General features: G+C 32.8%; 1 protein-coding gene across 1 annotated transcript; it reads left to right on the top strand.

Annotated features, from left to right (window-relative positions):
• The first annotated feature begins 15,228 nt into the window (after window positions 1-15,228).
• Window positions 15,229-19,359, top strand: LOC123702749 (homeobox protein bagpipe-like). The gene is made up of 2 exons (XM_045650534.1): window positions 15,229-15,596; window positions 18,087-19,359. Exons 1-2 carry the CDS (start codon window positions 15,272-15,274, stop codon window positions 18,977-18,979), a joined length of 1,218 nt encoding a protein of 405 aa, XP_045506490.1. The 5' UTR covers window positions 15,229-15,271; the 3' UTR covers window positions 18,980-19,359.
• The last annotated feature ends 2,974 nt before the right edge of the window (window positions 19,360-22,333 follow it).

The raw sequence follows: 22,333 nt of genomic DNA, 5'->3' as shown, positions 1-22,333 counted from the left end.
AACTCATGAAAGGTTTTCCACTACTATTCTACCTGTGTCTATATAAGTATTGAGTATATTATGTAGTTTTACTAACACTAGAATAAGTACTACTAACAATATATGGGCAATGCTGCCTGATATAAAAAAGATAATAAAAAAAATAAAAAAATAATAATATATCCTTTATAATATCAGCTTGAATTTTTCCATAAACAATTGCTTATTTTTCATTATAGACTAACTATCCGTATGGAACTATTTTTATATTCCGCAACATGTATGTTTCATAATTATTAGTATCTACTTACTAATATTATAAAGCTGACGAGTTTGTTTGTCTGTTTGAACATAGGTGCTCAAATCTTGATCTCAGGAACTACTGGTCTGATTTGAAAAATTCTTTCGGTGTTAGATATAGGCTATATATCATCACGCATAGACCAACAGGAGCGGATCTACGCGGTTGAAACCGCGGAGCGAAGCTCGTTTGGGAATAAATCAAATTCCATTTCTGATTCTTGAGCGACATATCTACGAGCATCTTTGTATTATGTGCCCGTACAAACTTTTTAAATCAGGCTAAGAATGTAACTGCGGAACTGAGCTAGCAAATAGTTTGTATGTTTGTACGACTCGTACTGGAATAATAAGAATAATTACATAGTTCCGTATGATAAATGCGCGCACGTGGATGTTTGATGTATTAATATCGTGGGGCTTTTAAGGTTATCGCTTGGGAAAGGTGATCTGGCCCGATAGACCGACACGCCGACCGGTACACTCAGATGCGTGGATGTTGGCTATTATATTAATAAATAATAAAAATTATTTTCAGTCAGCAGTTTACGAAGTACTAGCTGTGCCCCGAGGTTTAACCTGCGTTGTGCCCCTATTAGCGCGAGCGTGATGATAGCCTACTTATATTTTGACCCGATCTGTTTGTAATATTCATGCAAAATTTGAAAATCCATGCAGTACTTTTTGGGTTTAGCTCGGATATACGTACAGTCAAACAGACGAACAGACAATTCTAAAAATGTTCGATATTGACTGCAAATCACGCAATTAAAAAAAATATATTCAGTATACAGTTTTGACTTTCCTTTCAATGTTAGGTATTACATTATGTACCCATAGATCGATTGCTAATATAGTAAGTTAGCTACTATATTGCATAATACATCAAAAAGGCCTTTTTCTCTATAAAATAAGTACTTAGTACAGCTATAATGAAGTGTACAATTGTCACGTAAGGAGTTTGGTTTTTGCTTTAAGTCTTGCTGCGTTAACGCGGTTACGCCAACAGAAGAGGTCAAATCTCATTAATTAATTATGAATGTTATTTTGCCTGAAATTATTTTGTGATGGCAGAAACACACGTATTTTTAATACTTCAACGTTCAATATTATGTTGTGCTTTTTGGCTTTTTATCATTTGAATATTATTAATTCATGAGGTAAATTATTAATTTAAAGACATTGAAACGCGCGAAATTGATGGAATCCCAAATTAATTTTTAACCATAAAATAATAAAGTATCTTTGCGTCTGAGTGTACACCATTACTAAGCCCCCGTACACTGCAGGCTCGTTAGCTTTTATTTGGACGCTGGACTCCTGTTCCAGCTTCATTACACTTGTGGCCCTTCTTATTGTACAACAGAAATATATTATACTGATTCAATTAATATCAACTGTTGACAAACGGGCGATGAAGTTGTTCTAAAAGCCATATTAAGTATATAAGTTTCTCGTGCTTAAATAAGTATGTGGATGTATTAAAATTATTTTGCGAAACGATGCTTTATAAAAAGTACAGGAAACTTTGTATTTTATAATTCAATATAATATCGAAAAAAATACGTAAATTCGACATACCTCTCCATTTATCACAATGATTTGGAATACATTAAAACCAACGTAGAATTAACATTAATTTTGATGTTATGCATTTATATTTTTTTTTTGTGTTATACTAGGTACTAGGGCTACTGAACTTGTATGTCGCGTAAGCGATCATCATGCCTATGAAATTTTGCTACGATAGAGCCTGACAAATACCTACTTCCGTTTCCCGCCTTTATAAGATAATAGAGGATAATGAAATGCTTGTCACATGGATTAAAGGAATGGACTGGGAAGGATAACAAAAATAATGTGCATTCAGTTGTATCATAAATACCTAATTTATTTTTTAATTATTTCTCCAAGTGTTCCCACAATTTTGTCCAGCAGTGTACACGTCGTTTCTCAGCGTTATCAGTGTTTTGTACATGTGCACAGTTTAATGTTCCCATTCTGTTTTATTCAATTAATTGCTGACGATGATCTGAGCTCGTGGAATTATATGATTAGTTGTAGTTGTTGCTCACGATACCGGGAATACAGAATCATTTCCTCAATAAAATCACATTATAATGTTGATTTTTTAATGGATAGAGTATATAGATAACTACATAGTATAAAACAAAGTCGCTTTCTCTGTCCCTATGTGCCTTTGTATGCTTAAATCTTTAAAACTGCGCAACGAATTTTGATGCAGATTGTCTTAATAGACAGAGTGATTCAAGAGGATTTTTAATTTATTAGGTATTAGATAAAGCGGGCGAAGCCGCGGGCGGAAAGCTAGTTCATATATAAAATTAAAAAGGTGGGTTCGTTTTGCTAGAGTTTTCCGCAGTTGCTACGCTTTATATCGTCAGTATCTTCTTTTATAAAAGAAGAAACAAATATGTACTTACTGTGAAAATTAGACCTTTCTTTCAGGACGTGGATTACAAAATGGTATATTAACTTGTAAGTAATGGAAATTAAAAATCTACTATTACCTCACCACCACAGACTATAGTATTTGTTATCTATCTGCCACAGATTATTATATTATAGTTACTACGTCTATTTCTATTAACGTGAATGTCTTAAAAATGGGATGCTGATTTTACTTTTCTATTAAAATAATTAAATAAATCCTTCATTCAAATTCATTAATTTCTATGTCACAATAAAAATATTAAGCTTTTAATTCCCAACACATTCTTTTTAAAACAAGCTCCAAATCGAATAGTTTTTCTAAATAGAGCTATTATTTTTTTGCATTTGGCGCCGACGCCTGCGCAACCGCGTGTGACCGCGTGGAAGCAATAACTCAATTGTGAATTTTACGCCAAATCCGTCAATGACCATGTTTTTATGTGACATTTGAACCTTTTTGGAATAAATTTGGCTAGTGTTGGTCAATAGGATTTTTTGCTAGAATTTTGGTACAAATATTTTTATTTAACTATATAAGTATACTTAGTTTGATTATAAAAAATGTTTACGAAGAATATGTATTGATACCCTATCTCTATCTTGTTTTGAAGGCGTAATTTTTATTTCGATTTTTATAATAAAATTGTGAATATGAGAAATAAAAGTTTGAAACATTTTAAACAAATCAAAAATGAAAAATAACGGCAATTAAATATATTGGTAGGTAACAATCATCCTAATTAACGTCAGAAATAAAAATATTTTCAGTAATGTTAATATTCTTGTATTTCAAAGGAAATATAAGAATACTAGCTTTCCGCCCGCAGCTTCGCCCGCGTTTTCAAAGAAAACCCGCATAGTTCCCGTTCCCGTGGGATTTCCGTTATAAAACCTATCCTGTGTCCTTTCTCGGGTATCAGAATATCTCTATACCATGCAAATTGGTTCAGTAGTTAAGGCGTAATTGAGTAACAGACAGACAGACAGAGTTACTTTCGCATTTATAATATTAAGTATGGATTAAAGGCTAAAGAGCCTGTCAATTAACTAATATTATTTTTCATTGGGTTGTACTTATTATCTTCATTCTTAGCATCATAAATATTTCATTTCCCATTATTATATACAACTAACATCACAATTACATCCCCATTACTAACTAAGTACCTACACAATACCATAACCTCTCTATACCTACCATACAAAATCATGTAATTTTTTACCCCACACCACTTAGAGTGCAAGGGGCGGCGTATTGACTTGCCAATATAATTTATTAGCGTCTAGGCGCCACGGTTCATGATTTTTTGCATCCTCACAGATAGTGTGACCCCAGATTTGTCAGTGTGTTGATAATTTTAACCTTTTTTAAGAGGTTAAGTTGAGACGGGAAAAAATTGCGTAACATGGTCGGAGGTTGACCGGGCTGTAAGGTATTTGTAGTAAGAATGTAGATGTTAATTTAAACTAGAAAAAAGTTTAAAAGAAGTAAATACTGAAACAATAATTAGAAATTCTTTTACTAGTTTAATGTCTTCATTAGAAAATAGAAACCGTATTTTCTTCTAGAGGCGGCGACCGGAAAATAAAATTATTGTCTCTACATTTTTTGTTTTTATTTTAGACTAGCTTACCGCTCGCGCCTTCGCCCGCTTTGTCTAAAACCTGATAAATTATATACTAAAACCTTTCTCTTGAATCACTCTATAGTCTATCTATTAAAAAAAACGCATCAACGTCCGTTGCGTAGTTTTAACTTTTAAGGATTTAAGCATATAAAGGGACATAGGGACAGAGAAAGCAAATTTGTTTTATACTATGTAGTGAAGGTGAACTCGTAGAATACTGAAAAAGCTATGCTATTAGAAAATACCTGTGGGTAATTGTATTTTCTCAAAATCTACATTTACCCGAGTGAAACCGAAGTTTCAGCATTCAAATTCAAACTCAAACATTTATTTATTCAATTACACTTTTCTAGAAGCACTTTTGAATCGTCATTACCTACATATTTTCATCATTTACCACCTATATTCGGATAGCAGTATCTATGGAGAAGAACCGGCAAGAAACTGCATAGTTGCTCTTTTAAATCATGTCAGTCGCAGTATTACAATTTAATTTTACAGAATACATATTATGTAACTGCATAAATCATACTCGTATTTAATATTCTCAACAGCTCTACAATTACTATGTCGGCTAAGATTCTGTTTCAATTTATAACTTTCTTTTATAACAATGACTTTTCGCAAAGTTTTTTGATCAACTAAAGTAACTACTTAAGTACTTACTACTACTATACGGCTAACAAGGAGGGTTAAGATTTAATTATTGATACGTACATACTACGTACTTTCCTTAAGCTACATAAATATGATAACCAGAATACCTACCTACTTGCCACCCTTCCAAAAGAAGACAACTTGAATAAAATAATATTTGTATTTATATTTAATACAATTATTAAAACGTCATAAAACGTTGAGTAAAATATGTATTACAATCCATGATAGCGACTTTGCAGATACAAACACCGAGACCATGAACAATTTCTCAAAATAACAAGTCAATTAAACTAAAATATTAGAAATATCTACACAATATGAATCTGTTGTATTTCAAATACACAGAATAAAGATATCGTAAGCTCGCATTTCATTTCACACAGATTGCTGCGATTAAGCGAAGAATGAAAAATACGGGACGTTAATACGATTCAAAACGTAGCGTTAAATTTAATTCAGCTTAACTTCGTGTTAAAAATTGTAAACTGTAAGAATACAGTGATTTTCAGTTCCTTTTTTATGTTGAAGCTTTGACATTCATAAAATCTCATTGATTAGTTATTAAATATTTAAATCAAGAAAAGCCAATACCTATTGGAACAGAGAACGATTATTTGTATTTAATTGTCTCGAGTATTAGTGAAGCAACAATTTTGAACAGCAGCTTGCAAAGAGTAACTAATCAAAAACAAATTATACGCAATTATAAAGCTACCTATATTTTGCAATTCAAAGTATTGTTGACCCTTCACACGTTGGAAGTTTTCGGATAGCTTCCCACGACACACACACGAAAAGTCTATTTTCACGGCCACTGTTCGCGTTTATTTTCCCAATTACATTATCTGTATTTCATTCCCAAACAGTTCGCATCAAGTGGCCGACGACGCATATGACGTCGATGCAATAATATGACGTCATACATTCGTCATCGCACGCAATTTGTAAACCAATAAAATGTTATGTGCCGTTTATTTGTTTTAAATTGAAAATAATAAATTATGTTTGTTGTTGTGAAAGTAGTGGTGTATTATTAAAATGTGAATGAAAATGAACGGAGCTTTAACGTTTAGCTCAAAATTTTGGGTTCATTTATTAGTGGAAAATCTACTATTCCGTAAAACTCAAATTCAACTATTTATTTAGAACTCTTCTAGAAGCACTTTTGAATCGTCATAAATCGTGCTCTACATAACCAAGAGCAAAAAAAATCTTCTCTATACATACACTGGTTGATTTTTGGAATAAAGTGATTGTAAGAAATTAGAATTAAACCTGGGACTTCAACTACATATTTTCATTACTAATTTCATCATAGTCGGTTAAAATGTACCTTAGAGACGCAACCATTTTTTTCCATATATATTATTAGTGAGGACTTTTCTTCGTTTCAATAATCTCCTAAATATAAATGCAATAAAACGAAATTCTAATTTAACCAATACAAGTCATATTGAAAACGAATATCTTCCTCAAACATTGAAATCAATGTAAACGAGACAAGGGGTTGATTGTAGTATCAGTTTCACCGGGGTTAGCCGCTAACACGTGGTTAATGTTAGTTTATAATAAGAGAATAATATTATGTAGATTCAATTTCTTGTTTTTACATTCGGAGCTAAAAGAATTTTAAACGATTTAAAGGTAGTAGTAGTAGGTAGTAGTAGTAGTTGTATACGTAGTATATTATTATTAGTCTGTGGTAGTAGTATATTCTATAATATTTTAAAGAAGTTTTTAATTTGTGTGAAGGGCATATCGCTTTGGCTATAGTTTCATGTTCGTATATCGTTCAACTTTCAAATATTTAGGACCTGAAAAATTTTAATATCATGGCCCGTAAATTTTTTTTTATCCAATGTTAATAATCCATCATCAGCCATCTAGTGGCAAATAGATGAAGTAACTTTATTTTTTTATGTGTGTCCAGTTAATTATTTAACGTATTAAAATAATTTAAATTTACATTATGATATTATCTACAATTATTACTTATAAATATTAATAAAGGTTTTACTTTTAAATTTTATACTATCTAGAAACGAACCAGCAATATAAACTTATATATTTCACTGCCATGTAGCGTGCAGTAGCAAAACTACGTTTATGATTTCCATTTACAAAGTTTTTAGTACAGCGCCCTCTATGATCGAACGGGAAAACTTAATTTTAAATTCGAAATGAAGATGGCGTGTCACCGTGACTAAGACATTTTCTAAAGAATTTCTAACTTTTCATACAGTTTGCAAAATATTTTTTTCTTATTAGCAGAGATGTACTACCATATTACAGGGATATAATATTACAGGGATTTACAGGTATGAAATCCTTTTTTAAAATCATACAGTTTGCAAAATATTTTTTTCTTATTAGCAGAGATGTACTACCATATTACAGGGATATAATATTACAGGGATTTTCAGGTATGAAATCCTTTTTTAACTTTGAAATAACGAAATCATTCTTATATTAATATTTTAGAAATATAAATAGATTCTATAAAACGATTCAGTCATTACCTAGATACCTAACTATCTAAAACTAAAGTTGGTTAAAAACACACTAAAGATTTAATTATTATCTGTAAATAAAATTATAATACGTTTTAAACTTTTAAAATTAAAATGTTTAAAATTGTGTTACTATACGATAAAGAGCGGAAAATATTTCCCGCTAAAACATAATATTTATACCTAGGTACCTACTTACACATGCACGCGTAATTTACTAGAATATTATTAACTGTAAATTATGTAGGTAGGTATTATGTACCTACGTAGGTACTAAGTGTGAATCACTAAATCAATGTCAGAAATCGATTAAACATTAGTAAACGAGGAACTCTCGCATGTTTACGTTGGATCCTCTCATTTGAAGTGTTTGAAGAGTTTTGACATTGATTCGTTAATGTGCTTTAAATTTAGGTCTTATTCATTGTCTTACGAATTATTATTGTGTTTATTGCACAGTATTTAAGAGTATTTACAAATAGAAAATTCACATTTTTTTGTGTGGTGTCTCTCAATGTTAGCCAGAAGGGCTTCATTACATTTTAACGCGGACGCGTGGGTGAACTGAAGGTTCACCCTGGTAGCGACATGCGCAAGGGCGTCCCTGACGGGGATCTCGAACCTTGGCTTGGGCTGTCGCTTGAGTGGAGGAGGCCGGAAGGGCCCTAACAATGCGATCAAACTCAAACTCAAACTCAAACATTCATTTATTCAATTAGACTACTATTTAGTAGCACTTTCGAATCGTCATTACATAATTATTTTAACAAGTTTTAAATTTAGAACTACTAAACTCTCTAATATTATGAGGAATTCTATTGTAAAAGCGTATACCTTGACCCATAAATGAATTTTTAACTTTAGCTAATCGGAAAAATGGCATTTCAATTCTATTTCTGTTCCTTGTGCCATAACAGTGTCTATCTCCTACTCTTGTGTGTAAGTCGGCGTTTTTGTGTACATGCAAAATATTATTAAATATATACTGTGATGGTAGAGTAAGTATACCAGTATTCTTAAAGAGATCATCTCTTAGTGAGTCCCGAGCACGTAAATTATATATAGAGCGAATGGCTTTTTTCTGTAAGATAAAATATATAGTTTCTATATCTGCTGCCCTGCCCCATAGTAGAATTCCATAGGACATAATACTATGAAAGTAGCTGAAATAAACCAATCTAGCTGTATCTTCATCGGTGAGATGCCTTACCTTTCGGACTGCATATGCTGCTGAACTGAGCTTACCTGCAGCGGTGTTGACATGGGCTCCCCACTGTAATTTCTCGTCCAATGTTAACCCAAGAAATACAGTCGATTCTGTAGGGTGTAATACCTTGGTTTTTTTTGGCATTTAATAATAAATTATTAGCAGTAAACCAGTCGATTTTATTTACCGCTAAATAGGGCGTTTCGAAATTATTAAAAAAAAATTATAAGTTTTTAAAACAAGAAAGTAGGTATATTTACCTAAAGCAATTTACCATGTTCTGAATAGCGAGCTTCAATAGTCTGTATTAGGTAAGTACACTAATATCTGTCCGCGGACGCGGTTCTACCGAATACCCGCGGCCCCGTCTATAAAACGGCACGGCGGAACACAGTGGAGTTTAGTTGGTAGGTCCCTGCACTCAGCAGGGTGAGTCCGACATAACCCAGGGCTCTTTCCCCGAGTGCCCTGGGTATGCCTAAATGCATTCTCCACTATAAAAAAAAAAGGTACACTAATATCTAATAGGGCAATTTACCATAGACGATCGAAGTCGGTATTCAGAAACATGGTTATATTACAGAAAAGAGCCATACGCTCTATATATAATTTACGTGCTAGGGACTCACTAAGAGATCTCTTTAAGAATACTGGTATCCTCACTGTACCATCACAGTATATATTTAATAATATTTTATATGTACACAAAAACGCAGACTTACACACAAGAGTAGGAGATAGACACTGTTATGGCACAAGGAACAGAAATAAAATTGAAATGCCATTTTACCGGTTAGCTAAAGTTAAAAATTCATTTATGGGTCAAGGTATACTTTTTTACAACAAAATTCCTCATAGTATTAAAGAGTTTAGTAGTGCTAAATTTAAGAATTATGTAAAAAACGTCTTAGTTCAGAGAGCCTATTACAGCATTAAGGAATATATGGAAGATAAAAACCCATGGAGGGTTGTCGCGTGAGAACCGCAGGACAGTTCTTTGGCATATTATGATGTACGGTTACTTACATATTTTGTAAAATTAAATTGTAATACTGAAATGATTTAAAAGAGCAACTATGGAGTTTCTTGCCGATTCTTCTCCATAGATACTGCTTTCCGAATCGGTGGTAAATGATAAAAATATGTATTGACGTTTCAAAAGTGCTTCTCGAAGAAGTCTAATTGAATAAATAAATGTTTGAGTTTGAGTTTGAGTTTGGTAAATTGCTTTTACGGTGCGCCCTGTGAAAGGCCGTAGACGTATCTATAGGTAGGTACAGAGGCACAAAACTGTATGAACCGGCATCATACTTACAAACTCTACTTACAAAGCTTTCATATAAAAGCTTAAAAATCGACGTCTGTAAAGATAGAATGCCGAATGGTCAAGCGGGCAGAATCACTCGATGTTTAGGTCAAAATAGTGCTAATTTAGTGCTGAAACGAGACATTTGGTGCTCTCATAGGTAAACAAAAAATTGGAAAACTGCTAACATGTACTACCTACCCGTAACCGCAAAATAGAGCTGCTGCAGTGAGTGGCACATGAGCTAATAATTTAGTGCTCAATTAGTGCTGCCGGTAGGTATAGCCAGAGAAATGTTTAATATTATGATATTTAAGTAAGTACTCATTACCATACCTACTTACCTACAGTTAATATAATACGATTTTCTACAGTAGATGCGACTAAATAAGTGAATATATATAAAATGGGTTATTGTTATGAGCTTCCTGGTGTTATGATATACTAACTTCGTTATAAAAATTCGTTTACCTACATGAAATACCTAGTTTTTTTAAAGAATACTTGGGGCGTAATTAGGGCTTCAAATTACAATTGATATCGAAGACAAAAACATACCTAGTTTTTTTTTTTTTCGATTTGTCTATATGTAGCCTGTAGGTATGTCAGAGCTAAACTCTAGAAGTACTGCATGGATTTACTTCAAATTTGGTACAGAGATAGCTTAAGACCTGAGAAAGGACATGTGATAGGTTTTATCAGGAAATCCCACAGGAACGGGAACTATGCGGATTTTTCATTTACTACGCGGGCGAAGCCACTGTCGGAAAACTGCTAATTTTATAATTCCTCTTACAAGGTATGTAAGCAGATTAATTTAAATTAAAATTTTTATATAACACATACCTACCTACCTACATAATAAACAGAAAACTACTGATTTTTCAAAATCAAAATCACACTGATTTTGAAACCATATCTTTATCTTTAGGTAACAAATTTACTTAAAACTATACATTTAAGAGGTAATTTTTATTTTCCTTACAATAAATAGATAGTAGATTTAAATCAATTGCCCCACATAAAGTGATGTGTAATACAAAAGGCACTCTATTCGCGTTTTATATTTCATTTAGATGATGTTCATTATAGATGAGTGGGGATCAGATAGCCAAGTGTTTTGTAGAGTTCAGAAGGAATAGACGGGACGGAACATTATCTAATTGGTACGGTTGGAAATTATAAATTAATATAAATACCTGAATGAATATGCTGGCTGGGAAAACTGATTGATTGTTGTACAAGGAAAGAGGTATAAGAATATTATGCTCTCATTATATATGAGTGGGAATAAGATAGCTAAGTATTTGTGTAGACTTCAGAAGGAATAGACGGGATGGAATATAATTTTTTTGCTAGGTATGTTTTATGATGGTAAAACTAATTGATTCTTGTATATGGAAAGAGGTAGGTAGGTACCTAATAAGAATATACTTTCGTTATAAATAATCATATTATTGTGTTTTTGTTTTTTATGTTCACATGTGTGTTTTTGTAAAGTCAGAGGGAATAAACAGGCGGAATATCTATTAATTATGGTCAGGAACTGGAGATGTCGATGCATTTTAATAATAGCTTACTGCATCTCAGTGTTCATAACTACTGAAACGGTTCTAAAGATAAATGAGTTAAAATATACTACTTACTTAATTTCATAATTAAAATAAAACGCCTCTGAATATACTTAAAACTTCAAATAGTGCTCCACTGTATTTTATTTCTGTTCTTGTAATTTCTCCATCGTTTTAACTAATAATTAATATTTAATAGATACTAAAATAAATCAAATTAAATATAAATTGGACGCTCTATAGTTCCTAACTCTACACCATAAGTGGTTGTCTAAGTGGCGTTTGCGGCTCCACTGTAGGTATATCGGTAATATCATTTTATTATCGGCTCTGATTCGCCTCTTAACTTTAAGTGATCTTAACCCATATGTCTATATTAAAGTTAACCGAATTTAGTCGATTGAATGCTTTGGAAGTGTAAAATAAAGGGTTTTATCAAAAATCATTTATAGTAAGATTTTATTGGTATTTATTTGTCAAGAACACATTTAGGTAACGAAATATAAAAACAGAATATAGAAAAATAGATAGGTACCTATGTAGATAGGTAAGAAAAAGGAAGAGTAACCACTAACCACGTAGGTAGGTATAAGGTTCACATTTCTATAAAGAAATTAATATATAATTTCTTTATAGAAATGTGTAATAGGTAATAATATACCTACCTATGTTTTACAGGTAACTATCTGAGTTATGTCAGACATAATAAGTAGGTACCTATTTTCACTTTTTATTAAGGATATTCAGCTAAATATATCATTTATTTATTGCCTTTAATTGTTACTTATTTCAAAATAGATAAACCAGGCACTTGAAAAATCGATTTATTAGTCTAACCAAAATTCAAGATAAATAAATGGTAGATATTATATAACCAACTAGCTTCCGCCCGCGATTTCGCCCACGTTTTCAAAGAATATACCTATATATATAATAGTTTCCGTTCCCGTGGAATTTCCGGGATAAAACCTATCCTATGTGTTAATCCAAGTTACCCTCTATATGTGTGCTTAGGGCATGCACCCGGGTTTACCCGGTTCCGAAAAACCCGGGTAAACCCGGGTTTTTTAATGATCTTGAGAACCGGGTCTGAATAGTATGAAACCCGGTTCTCCCGGTTCCGACCAAAATATTAAAATATAGAGTATTATTTATATTTTGCTGCATTATTTTAACAAATTTATTCTATCTGGCAACGTCAGACTCACGTGCATCGCGAATTTTCGTGCCACGTTTCAAGCGTGGCTCTGATTGGTTGTTTAACCTTAGATGCTAAATGTTTTTTTGAAATCAATGGTTTATGCGATTAAGGCGATGACGACTCAAGCCTCAAAAGACGAAATTGGACACTGCATTCATGAAATACCGCAGCATTTATGTAAAACGGTCATTGAAAATTTCATTACAAGATCGAGTATGTTCCAGCAAAGAGACTGCGGCCATCTCCCTGATGTGTTGTTCCACACATAACCTCAAACTGTCTACTTTACGACATAATAAAGTTTTCACGATTTTTTTTTAAATATCTGCGTTATAATATGTCAAATTTAAATCTTGCGTTCTTGTTGGGACACCCTATATAAGTTTGCTACGGTTCTATCACCAAAAAAAAAATAGGCTTCGAAAATGACAAAAATTAGGCTACAGAAATATTTTTATTAGATTTGTCGCGAATTTGAAAAGCTGTCGATTTTACTGTTTCATAATATAATGATCCAGTCTTGTTTTTGTTTTTGGTATCAAGCTGAAATTTATATCGAATACTCAAGTCTTCGGTCCCTTGATGCTGTGAAAAAGTCAAACTCGGAAGCCAACGCATCAAAAGATGCAGCCGTAAATGCTGAAAATTTTCGCAAATTACGACATTTGTATGGGACTCAAAACCTACAGGGTACTTTTCATGAACACAGAGCCTTTAAATTTGGTAAGAGTAACGTCTTATAACACAGATAAAGGAAAAATTGCTAGAAACATAAGTTTTAAAGGTACAACATTATAAAAAATTGGTTTGTTCGGAGCCCTCGGAGCGCAAGTCCGACTCGCACTTGGCCGGTTTTTTATATGTGATATTATGATAACAAGTTACTTTTATAAGACTGATAAATAAAATAAAGAGATGTAACGAAATTTTGTTTTTTTATTAATTTAATAAAGACACAAGCCGCGATAAATAAAAGGCCCATCAGGTACTTTTACAGTTACTTTGTTTAATTTCGTATTTTTTTTACGTAGGTAGGTAGGTATTATAAAAGAACCGGGTAACCCGGTTCTACCCGGTTCTGAGGTCGATTTGGAACCGGGTTTCAGAAACTTGGAACCGGACTCGGTTCTGCATGCCCTATGTGTGCTAAATTTCATTGTAATCGGTTCTGTAGTATTTGCGTGAAAGAGTAACAAACTCACACACATCTTCACTAACTTTCGCATTTATAATATTAGGTACATATAAGTAAGATAATGTTTTCTCGCTTCCGAGTTTTATACTCTTGTTAAATTTAGATAACGTTTTTTTATGTATAAACTAATTTTAATTAAATCATTTTCATACGTTTTCCGCCCTAGCAATAATTATTATCTGTATGTTTACTTACCTATTGCAATTTATTTATATGAAACTATTAATACGCATTACAATTTTACAACTAAAATCACACCTCAAATTCCACGCAATTAAAAATTTTAGCGAAACAAATTCGAAAAAACAATAGTAGCGTTGACATTTCCACTCCCGCTTTTATTTGCCGCCTATTATCCAACGCTCACCTGATTGGTCTATTTAAATAGGCCACTAAAGTGTGAAAGGGATGGCCATAGGGGTTGAGGCTGTATGCCGTGCGAAGGAACGGGATGGATAGACACTTCTCGAGTACTTATAGTTTGCTCTTCGAATTCAACAGCCCAAGAGAAGGTGGATTGGAGATTGGCGCATGTAAAAATATTTTATATTTGGAAGCTTTCTAATTTCAGAGATAAGTGTAAATTTTAAACTGGTACTGACGTAGGTAATATTTTAACGTAACTAAACAAGCTAACTAAATTCCCCTTTAATTTAGACCTAGTTGGTGGAATTAAATTAAACAAAAGTGAATTCAGCATAGGTAGGTAGGTACCTAACAAAATTGAAAATATTATGTAGGTAGGTACATTTTTTCACCTTATAATTCGCTTTTTTATATAAACTGTAAAGTATCTATGTCAACTATACAGTAGCTTATTATCTGTTTATTTAGGTATACCAGAAGATTATATTTTCTGATCAAATTTGAAAATTAAATTACCTACTTTCCCTTGTAACTTAATAATATTTTCCGAGTACCTATAAATTTAAAATTAGAACATCTTATGGACCAATTCTAAGCAACTGCACTATGTAGCCGGTAACCAGGCGATCAAATCAAATCCACGTAAACATCTTCAAGAAAAACTCAACAATCCCCACTACTTAGTTACTTCTCAAGCTTTTTTAAAAAACGACCGCCCTAAACTCGCGCTATCTCCCTCCCACGCTCAACACCCTAACGGAAAATGTTATATCGCCGTCTCTCTCTAAGGCTTAGCCGAGCAGGCGGGCAATCTATCAACGAAAGTTTATTCGTTTGAAAGCTTTGTGGTGAGACGCGCGCGGTGAAGTGTTTGAGTTCAATGTGCGAATAAAAATGGAGTCGAAAATGAAAAATTTCACCAACCCGTTAAGTTTGGAGTGCGAGAAAACAAATTTAAATCTCACTACACCGTTCTCTATCAACGATATTCTAACAAAAGAAGAGTCGAAATGCGAATTCGAAAATAGAATGTTTTCGTCGAGTTTTAGCGGGAAGATGAATTTTTTAAAACCGGCCAGTTTCAAAGATGGATTTCCGAAAAAGGAGGTTTTGGAAAGAAGTATGAAATATTATGATGAGTGCAATAATTATAGAGATTTCAGCGACGATGGTGCGCTAGATATGTCGAGGAAAAATTTGCCAGTCACAGAATTATCAGGTAATTTGTCTCAGCTGTATTATTTTTTTCGTTTTACTTAATTATAAGAATGTAACTCGTTTTATAGTTTTCATTTCATTCACTCTTGGTAGAGCTGCTTTAATAAGCACCTGTTACTTTTTGTCGTCTTGTATTTTTTATCGATCGTATCCAATATAATTACTTATTTATTTTTAGTACATATTATCTACCTAAATAATAAACAGCAGACCTTATTAATCATTTGTTTACCTACGGTTAAGATTTTATGTGGGAACTTATGTATGAAATAGGTACCTAGGTAGGTACACTTACCTACTTTAAAATATTATTAATGGCATAAGATCTTCCGAAATTTTCCGTAGATAATATCTATATGAATATTATATCTAATTTCCAATAAGAAATAAGTAAGTAGATTATTTATTGTTAAAATATAACAATATTTGTGTTATTGTGATAATATTTTCTTATCAATAAAATTGTATAAACTGTTATTTATAATTTTATTGCGTTTCTGTTACATACGCAACGCAAGTAGGCAATAGAAATAAACAGATCTAGAAAATAATGATCTTGCAACATTTTAGTCGGCAAAGCGACCATCAATCTTATTTGACTATAGGTACCTACCTACCTACTTCATCCCAATTTAATTATGAAAGTATTGCCAAACTATCTGTTCCCGCTAAAAGTATTCTATGTTAATGTAATAAAATATTGGGTTATTCAAAAGACTTGAACAAAACAAGACTTGGATAGTGTTTAAAAACCTTTTAACAATCGTAAATACCATAATTCATAACTAGACATCGGATTATATGCACTAACAAAATGCCAAAATATGCATGCAAATATGCACTAAAAAAGGCCGAAATATGCACTAAAAACGACTGATATGCCTAAAATATGCACATATAAATCAAAAAAACCTTTATTGTTTTTATATATTTAAATCAAAGATTGTACAAAAACATTGAAATTTTCTTGAAATTGACTATTGAGTATAGTTTTTGTGCCAATATACAATTAAGCATTTTTACCAAATTTTCGAGCGCAAATTTGTGACGTTTGTCACCCGCGAGCCCAGTGTTGCCACCTTAGACCTTTCCGGGCTAAATCTAGACCTTTTTTGGAATTCAACCCGTGTTTTACGTTTTTAGCCCCAAAAGGGTAATCTAGCCCTATTTTGAATGGCTCAAAATTTACTTAAAATGGAGCCCATTTTGTAATTTTTTGCCATTTTACCATGCCAAAATAGGGTTTGTTTACTCGCTGAGCGTTCTGATTGGCTAATAAAGGTTAGTCGACCGATCAAAACTCCCGCTACTTAACGATTTATGCACGAAATATGCACGATTGGGGAAAAAGGCTAAAATATGCACTAACGCCGTAATTAGAGAGTTTTATGCATTTGCATATGCAAATATGCAAATGCATATAATCCGATGTCTATTCATAACATAATATTATATAAAACCTTTACACACACATATACTGGCACGACACAAAAAGAAAAAGAAATCAATAAAGAATTCCAAATTCAAATTACGAACGGACAATTAGCGCGCGCGACAATGCGTCGTAATGGCGCATTCACATTCACGCTGGTGTCGACCCGCGACGTCACTTACGGCCCTCATTACTTAAGTGATGACGCTTAAAAGCACTATAAGCATTCAATCAACTAATCACTAGGTACGACGCGTGCCGTTGCCTTGGGCTACTACGCAATTTGTGAATCGAATTTATTGTATGGAGGATTTAATGTGTGACGTAATCGTGTCTTCAATTGCTGCGTGAATTAATGAGTTTCATACAGATAACTTTCTTTATTACTTTTTATTGATAATTTTCTAATTGCAAAAAAGTCACAAAATGGAGACCTAAATGGAGAACTTTATTTTGTAAATGATTACCTACTATGGTACCTATATACCTACCATAGTAGGTAATCATTTACAAAATAAAGTTATAAGTCACAATGTAAAACGTTTAAAGTCTATTCAAAAACTTACAATAAAACCATCACACTATATTTTTTACTAATCCAATCTGTCTTTAACGCACGCGAAATGATATTTAAAAAGAAATCAGTCGAACCTTATTCTACAAGAATAGGTAGGTACAATTTTCATAATGGATGTATTGTTACATCTACAAAATGGCGTGACTCGTAATTCATTTAACACAGATTATATGAATCGTGATAAACGTAGTTATTATTAACTGTAATGCTATCTTCATCATCATCAGATAGTCAAAACTATCTAATGGCCTATATTTCCAAATAATTAGCGCATAAAGTTCTTTAGCCTAGATATTGAAACCCTATAATTATTCAATGGTAATATCCTTGATTATTACCAAGGTATCTGTTTATTATATTTGATTTCAAACCCAATGATATTCATATTACGTTTCTATTGAAACCGAATTTGACAACAAATAAGCTCATTTATTGTAATTAGCCTAACTAGCCTTTTTATTAATATAAATATTTTGTTCTAGATGACTACGATTCAAGATCCTCTCACACCGGGTCGCCCGTCCGCCGGAATTCCTCACCCAATTCTGACATCAGCTATAAACCATTTAACTTGCACTACGAAAGGAAATGTTCCACTCCCCCTACCGACTCCAGGCTCATGCACTCACCAAACTACACAATAGAATACTCACAAAACACGGGAAGAAAGAAACGATCACGAGCGGCATTTTCCCATGCTCAAGTATACGAACTAGAGAGAAGATTCAGCCAACAAAGATACCTATCGGGACCTGAACGAGCTGACTTAGCTGTGAGCCTGAAACTCACAGAGACACAGGTCAAAATCTGGTTCCAGAACCGACGGTACAAGACAAAACGTAAGCAGCTACAGATGCAAGAAAGCGGCATGCTTGCAGCCGCTGCAGCCGCTGCGAACCACGCAAGGAAGGTCGCTGTAAAAGTACTCGTAAATAATAATGGACAAGCGTTACCAGATCTCAAGTACCAAAGCCCGCTGATGGGCAAAGGCGTAAATCCAGCGCTATTTACGCCGCCGAACGTTCTAGAAGGGTCGCCGATCTGGAAACACTTCGCTGGAATGTACGGTGTCGACTTCACGAAGAATCCAGAATATAAAGCGCTGTTACAAGAATCGTATAATCAAGCAGTGCTGCAGTCTTTATACGCTCCGCATTTAGGTGTGAACTATCCTAATTTATCTTTACCGTATATGTATTACCCTGGACATCCAGCTTTTGGGATGCCCATGACCTGTGATACGGATAGGAGTCAAGGGGAAACTAGTGAGAATAAGGATTTCGAAGTAAAACATAAGGAATTACCCAAAAAACACGTTGATATCAATGAAAACAGTAATGAAAGTATGGCCAGTAATATTGAAGTGGAAAACTGAAACACTATTCTAAATAATGATTGTTTAGTGCACGGATAAATTTTAAAATTTATAAATTAGGTAAAAATTGTTATTAAGTTTCAAGTACTTCAAATCTCACTATATACTTCAATCTATCCTCTGAAACTAGACGAATGCATTTAAATGAAGTTTGAAAATCATTTATAAATTCTCCAAATTATTGTTATAAAAATTTGCAATGTATACCAATGAATAACCAAAGAGATGTAAAACAACCAAAAAACTTAGATTAAGATATATCTATAGATAGAAGATTGTTAGATGTAAATATTTCGTTATTATATTAGTTGCACATTTGTATATACTTAGTACAAATTTTTGTCTGTAGTTATGTTTAATAAAGGTGCAATACCGTTGGATTATTTTCGTATTTAATTTCTTTATCATCATCATCCTTTGACTTCTGATGAGTTAAATGTTACGCAAAATCTAACCTATCCTTACATTTGTTGACCTATGGAACTAAACTAACAATTTTTTACATATATTTTTGAATATATAATATGGTAGAGTCAATATCTGGAACATCGAGCAGATGGATGAATATTTCCTAAATGAATAAGAAACTGCGATCAAGCATTATGAAATAAGTAACATGAACCTACATTTTATAACACCTACACACATCCATACTAATATTATAAATGCGAAAGTAACTCTGTCTGTCTGTCTGTTACTCAATCACGCCTTAACTACTGAACCAATTTGCATGAAATTTGGTATATAGATATTTTGATACCGAGAAAGGACATAGGCTACTTTTTATGGCGAAATATGTACCACGGGCGAAGCCGGGGCGGACCGCTAGTTGGTTATAATATGACAATATTACCTAGGTACTTATTTAAACTTCTGAAAAACTGACGTCTAATTGGGTAAAGCAAAGGAAAAGTGCAATCTAATAATAATTATTGAGCATTCATAACATTTATATGAGAATTAGATTTATCATACTAAAAATTCACTTCACAATCCGTCCGTACTTAGATTCAGTGCATTTAAAATACCATAAAACTAAAAGTAAGGCAACTCCTTCAAAAGATAGTATTTTGGTAGAGAGCCAAGAACTAAAAATAGGGACCTAAATGATAAAGAAAAACTACATCTATACCTACTCAACATTGATTGCATTTTGATTATTCAAGTATCATAAAGATACTTTTATATAGTTGGTGAAGTTTTTGCAAGTTAGTACCTAGGTATGGTGTAGGTGCCGTTTAAAACTAATTTTATAAAGAAACGAAAACAGAATGGTAAACTTATGTTTTCCAGAAAATATCGATCATAATATCTATCATTTATCAATCATGTTCTAATATCGACCTTTAATTATTGAATCGATTTCCTTAAGGAAGAATTAAAGAAAGGATTGTCATAAGATAAATTAATTTAAATGATTTTCACATCAATAATGTCGATTTCAATACCTTTCTCTTTTTTACAATGTAATAACAACGTAAAACTACTACAGTCACAAAATCACCGTAACATTACTTATAATATTATCTTTTTCAGACTTTTTTTTAAAACAAATTTCCAAACCATTACAAATCTTCGCTCTACAAATGTGCTCTATCAGTCTATGCATTAATTCTCCCATTCAATAAAGGTGCAGGGCAAATTGTAAGTTGTCGATGATTGCGACTCAAGTATACTTACAGTCACGAAAGTGAGGCATGTCCGCGAGTTGCGCAAATTGCGGACGGCGTTCGATAGTGTGGATACGGCTTTATTTTATTTTGTATTATTTCTTTTGTTTTTGTATAATGTTCTATTATAAATGGATGGACGTGTGGATGTTTATCATGACAAATTACTGAACGGATTGATAAAACATGGTACTATTGTAAGTATAGAAATATTAGATACGGGGTACAAACGTCATAATTATACATTGTATGGATTGTTAAACAGATTACGCAATTTTAATATAGGAGGTGCGGAATACAACACTTTTTCATAGACATTCGGTTGAAGAAGTTTGATTTTAACTAGCTTTCTTCCCGCAGCTTTGCCCGCGTAGACGATTGTGAATGTGGCCTTTGCAGTCGAGGTACATCCTTATATCAAGAAGCTTTCTTGATTATATAATATTTCTTATTTGCAAAAGTAGGTAATCAAAATGAAAAAAAAAATCAATAAATAGTGCGAGCCTTGTTGTAATTTATGAAAAGTAATGAAATTAACAGTTAAATATCGTAATAATTAGCAAATAAACGAAATAAAACGTTATTGTAATATATTACGCTTTACAAAATCTCCTAATACACATTTAATTGTAAAATTTTGGGAAGATCTTTATAGGTATAGCTACTTCTATGATGTTCCTGCCTTCTTAATCCAAGACTAACAATTCGTACACACACAGCCTTACAACAAAGACACTACAAACATACCATAAAGTATAGAAATTCAAAGCCTCGTTCACACTATCCTGCCGTATTCTTATAAAATTATCATATGAATACGACTGCGACGCGCGGAGAATTATGAAAATACCAAGCTCCGACTTCCGGCCGAAGAATTTTCTAAGACGCGTCTATACACTTTAACTCGTGTGAACTGACTTTACAATTACCTTCGTGTTACGGATTTATGCTTATTGTCAAGAGAATAAATGTATGTGTAGGTGTGTTTATTATAGTATAGGTTTATCATTAGAAAAAGTATCTATATGTGATTATTGAAAAGTAGAGCTATGTGACAATTAATCAAAATTATTGATACTTATACTTAGTTAATGATGACTTGCTTTTCATTCAAATACACTTTAATTTGTACAAAAAGACTCTTATTATGTTCTGTAAATCGATAATAATTTACAAACGATTATGGTAAGTAGGTATAATGTTTTGGTTGCTACACGATTTCGTAGCAAGCCTAGTCTTGAAGTAGAATTTTTAATACAATATACATTATTGTAAAAAGTCTTGCGTCTATGTACATCTTGCTACTACAGATAGCAAACTTAGTAGTCATTGGCCACTGAAAAAAAAAGTTGCCAATCGATTCTGGCGCGTAAACCGTTCCATTTTCAAATGTCGTTTATAATTTAAAATGTAACACGATGATACTTGATTTAATCGTCATTAAATCGTTAGTGAGGAAATGGAAGCTCAAACGATGTACAATTGATCATCGAGTCAGTAGAGCTGTAAACATTGCATTACCGCTTATCCTCCCAGGATGTTTAGGGATGTGCTGTGTTTGTATCGATAATTTTAGAAAGGGTTAAATTTAAAATAGGTTATTTAAAATATTTTTGTGAATGTTATGTACAATTGATTCATAAACCAATAAATCAATTTGAGAAAAGAGAAAGAGAAATTGCTA

This window comes from Colias croceus, chromosome 24 (assembly GCF_905220415.1).
Source record: "Colias croceus chromosome 24, ilColCroc2.1".
NCBI lineage: Eukaryota > Metazoa > Arthropoda > Insecta > Lepidoptera > Pieridae > Colias > Colias croceus.
The sequence above is the reverse complement of the archived record's forward strand: the minus strand, read 5'-3'. Positions and strand labels throughout refer to the sequence as shown.

Coding starts and splice junctions, on each gene's coding strand:
- LOC123702749 (XM_045650534.1), top strand. CDS start 15,272: ATGGAGTCGAAAATGAAAAATTTCACCAACCCGTTAAGTTTGGAGTGC. Junction 15,597..18,086: donor GCCAGTCACAGAATTATCAG/GTAATTTGTCTC, acceptor ATTTTGTTCTAG/ATGACTACGATTCAAGATCC.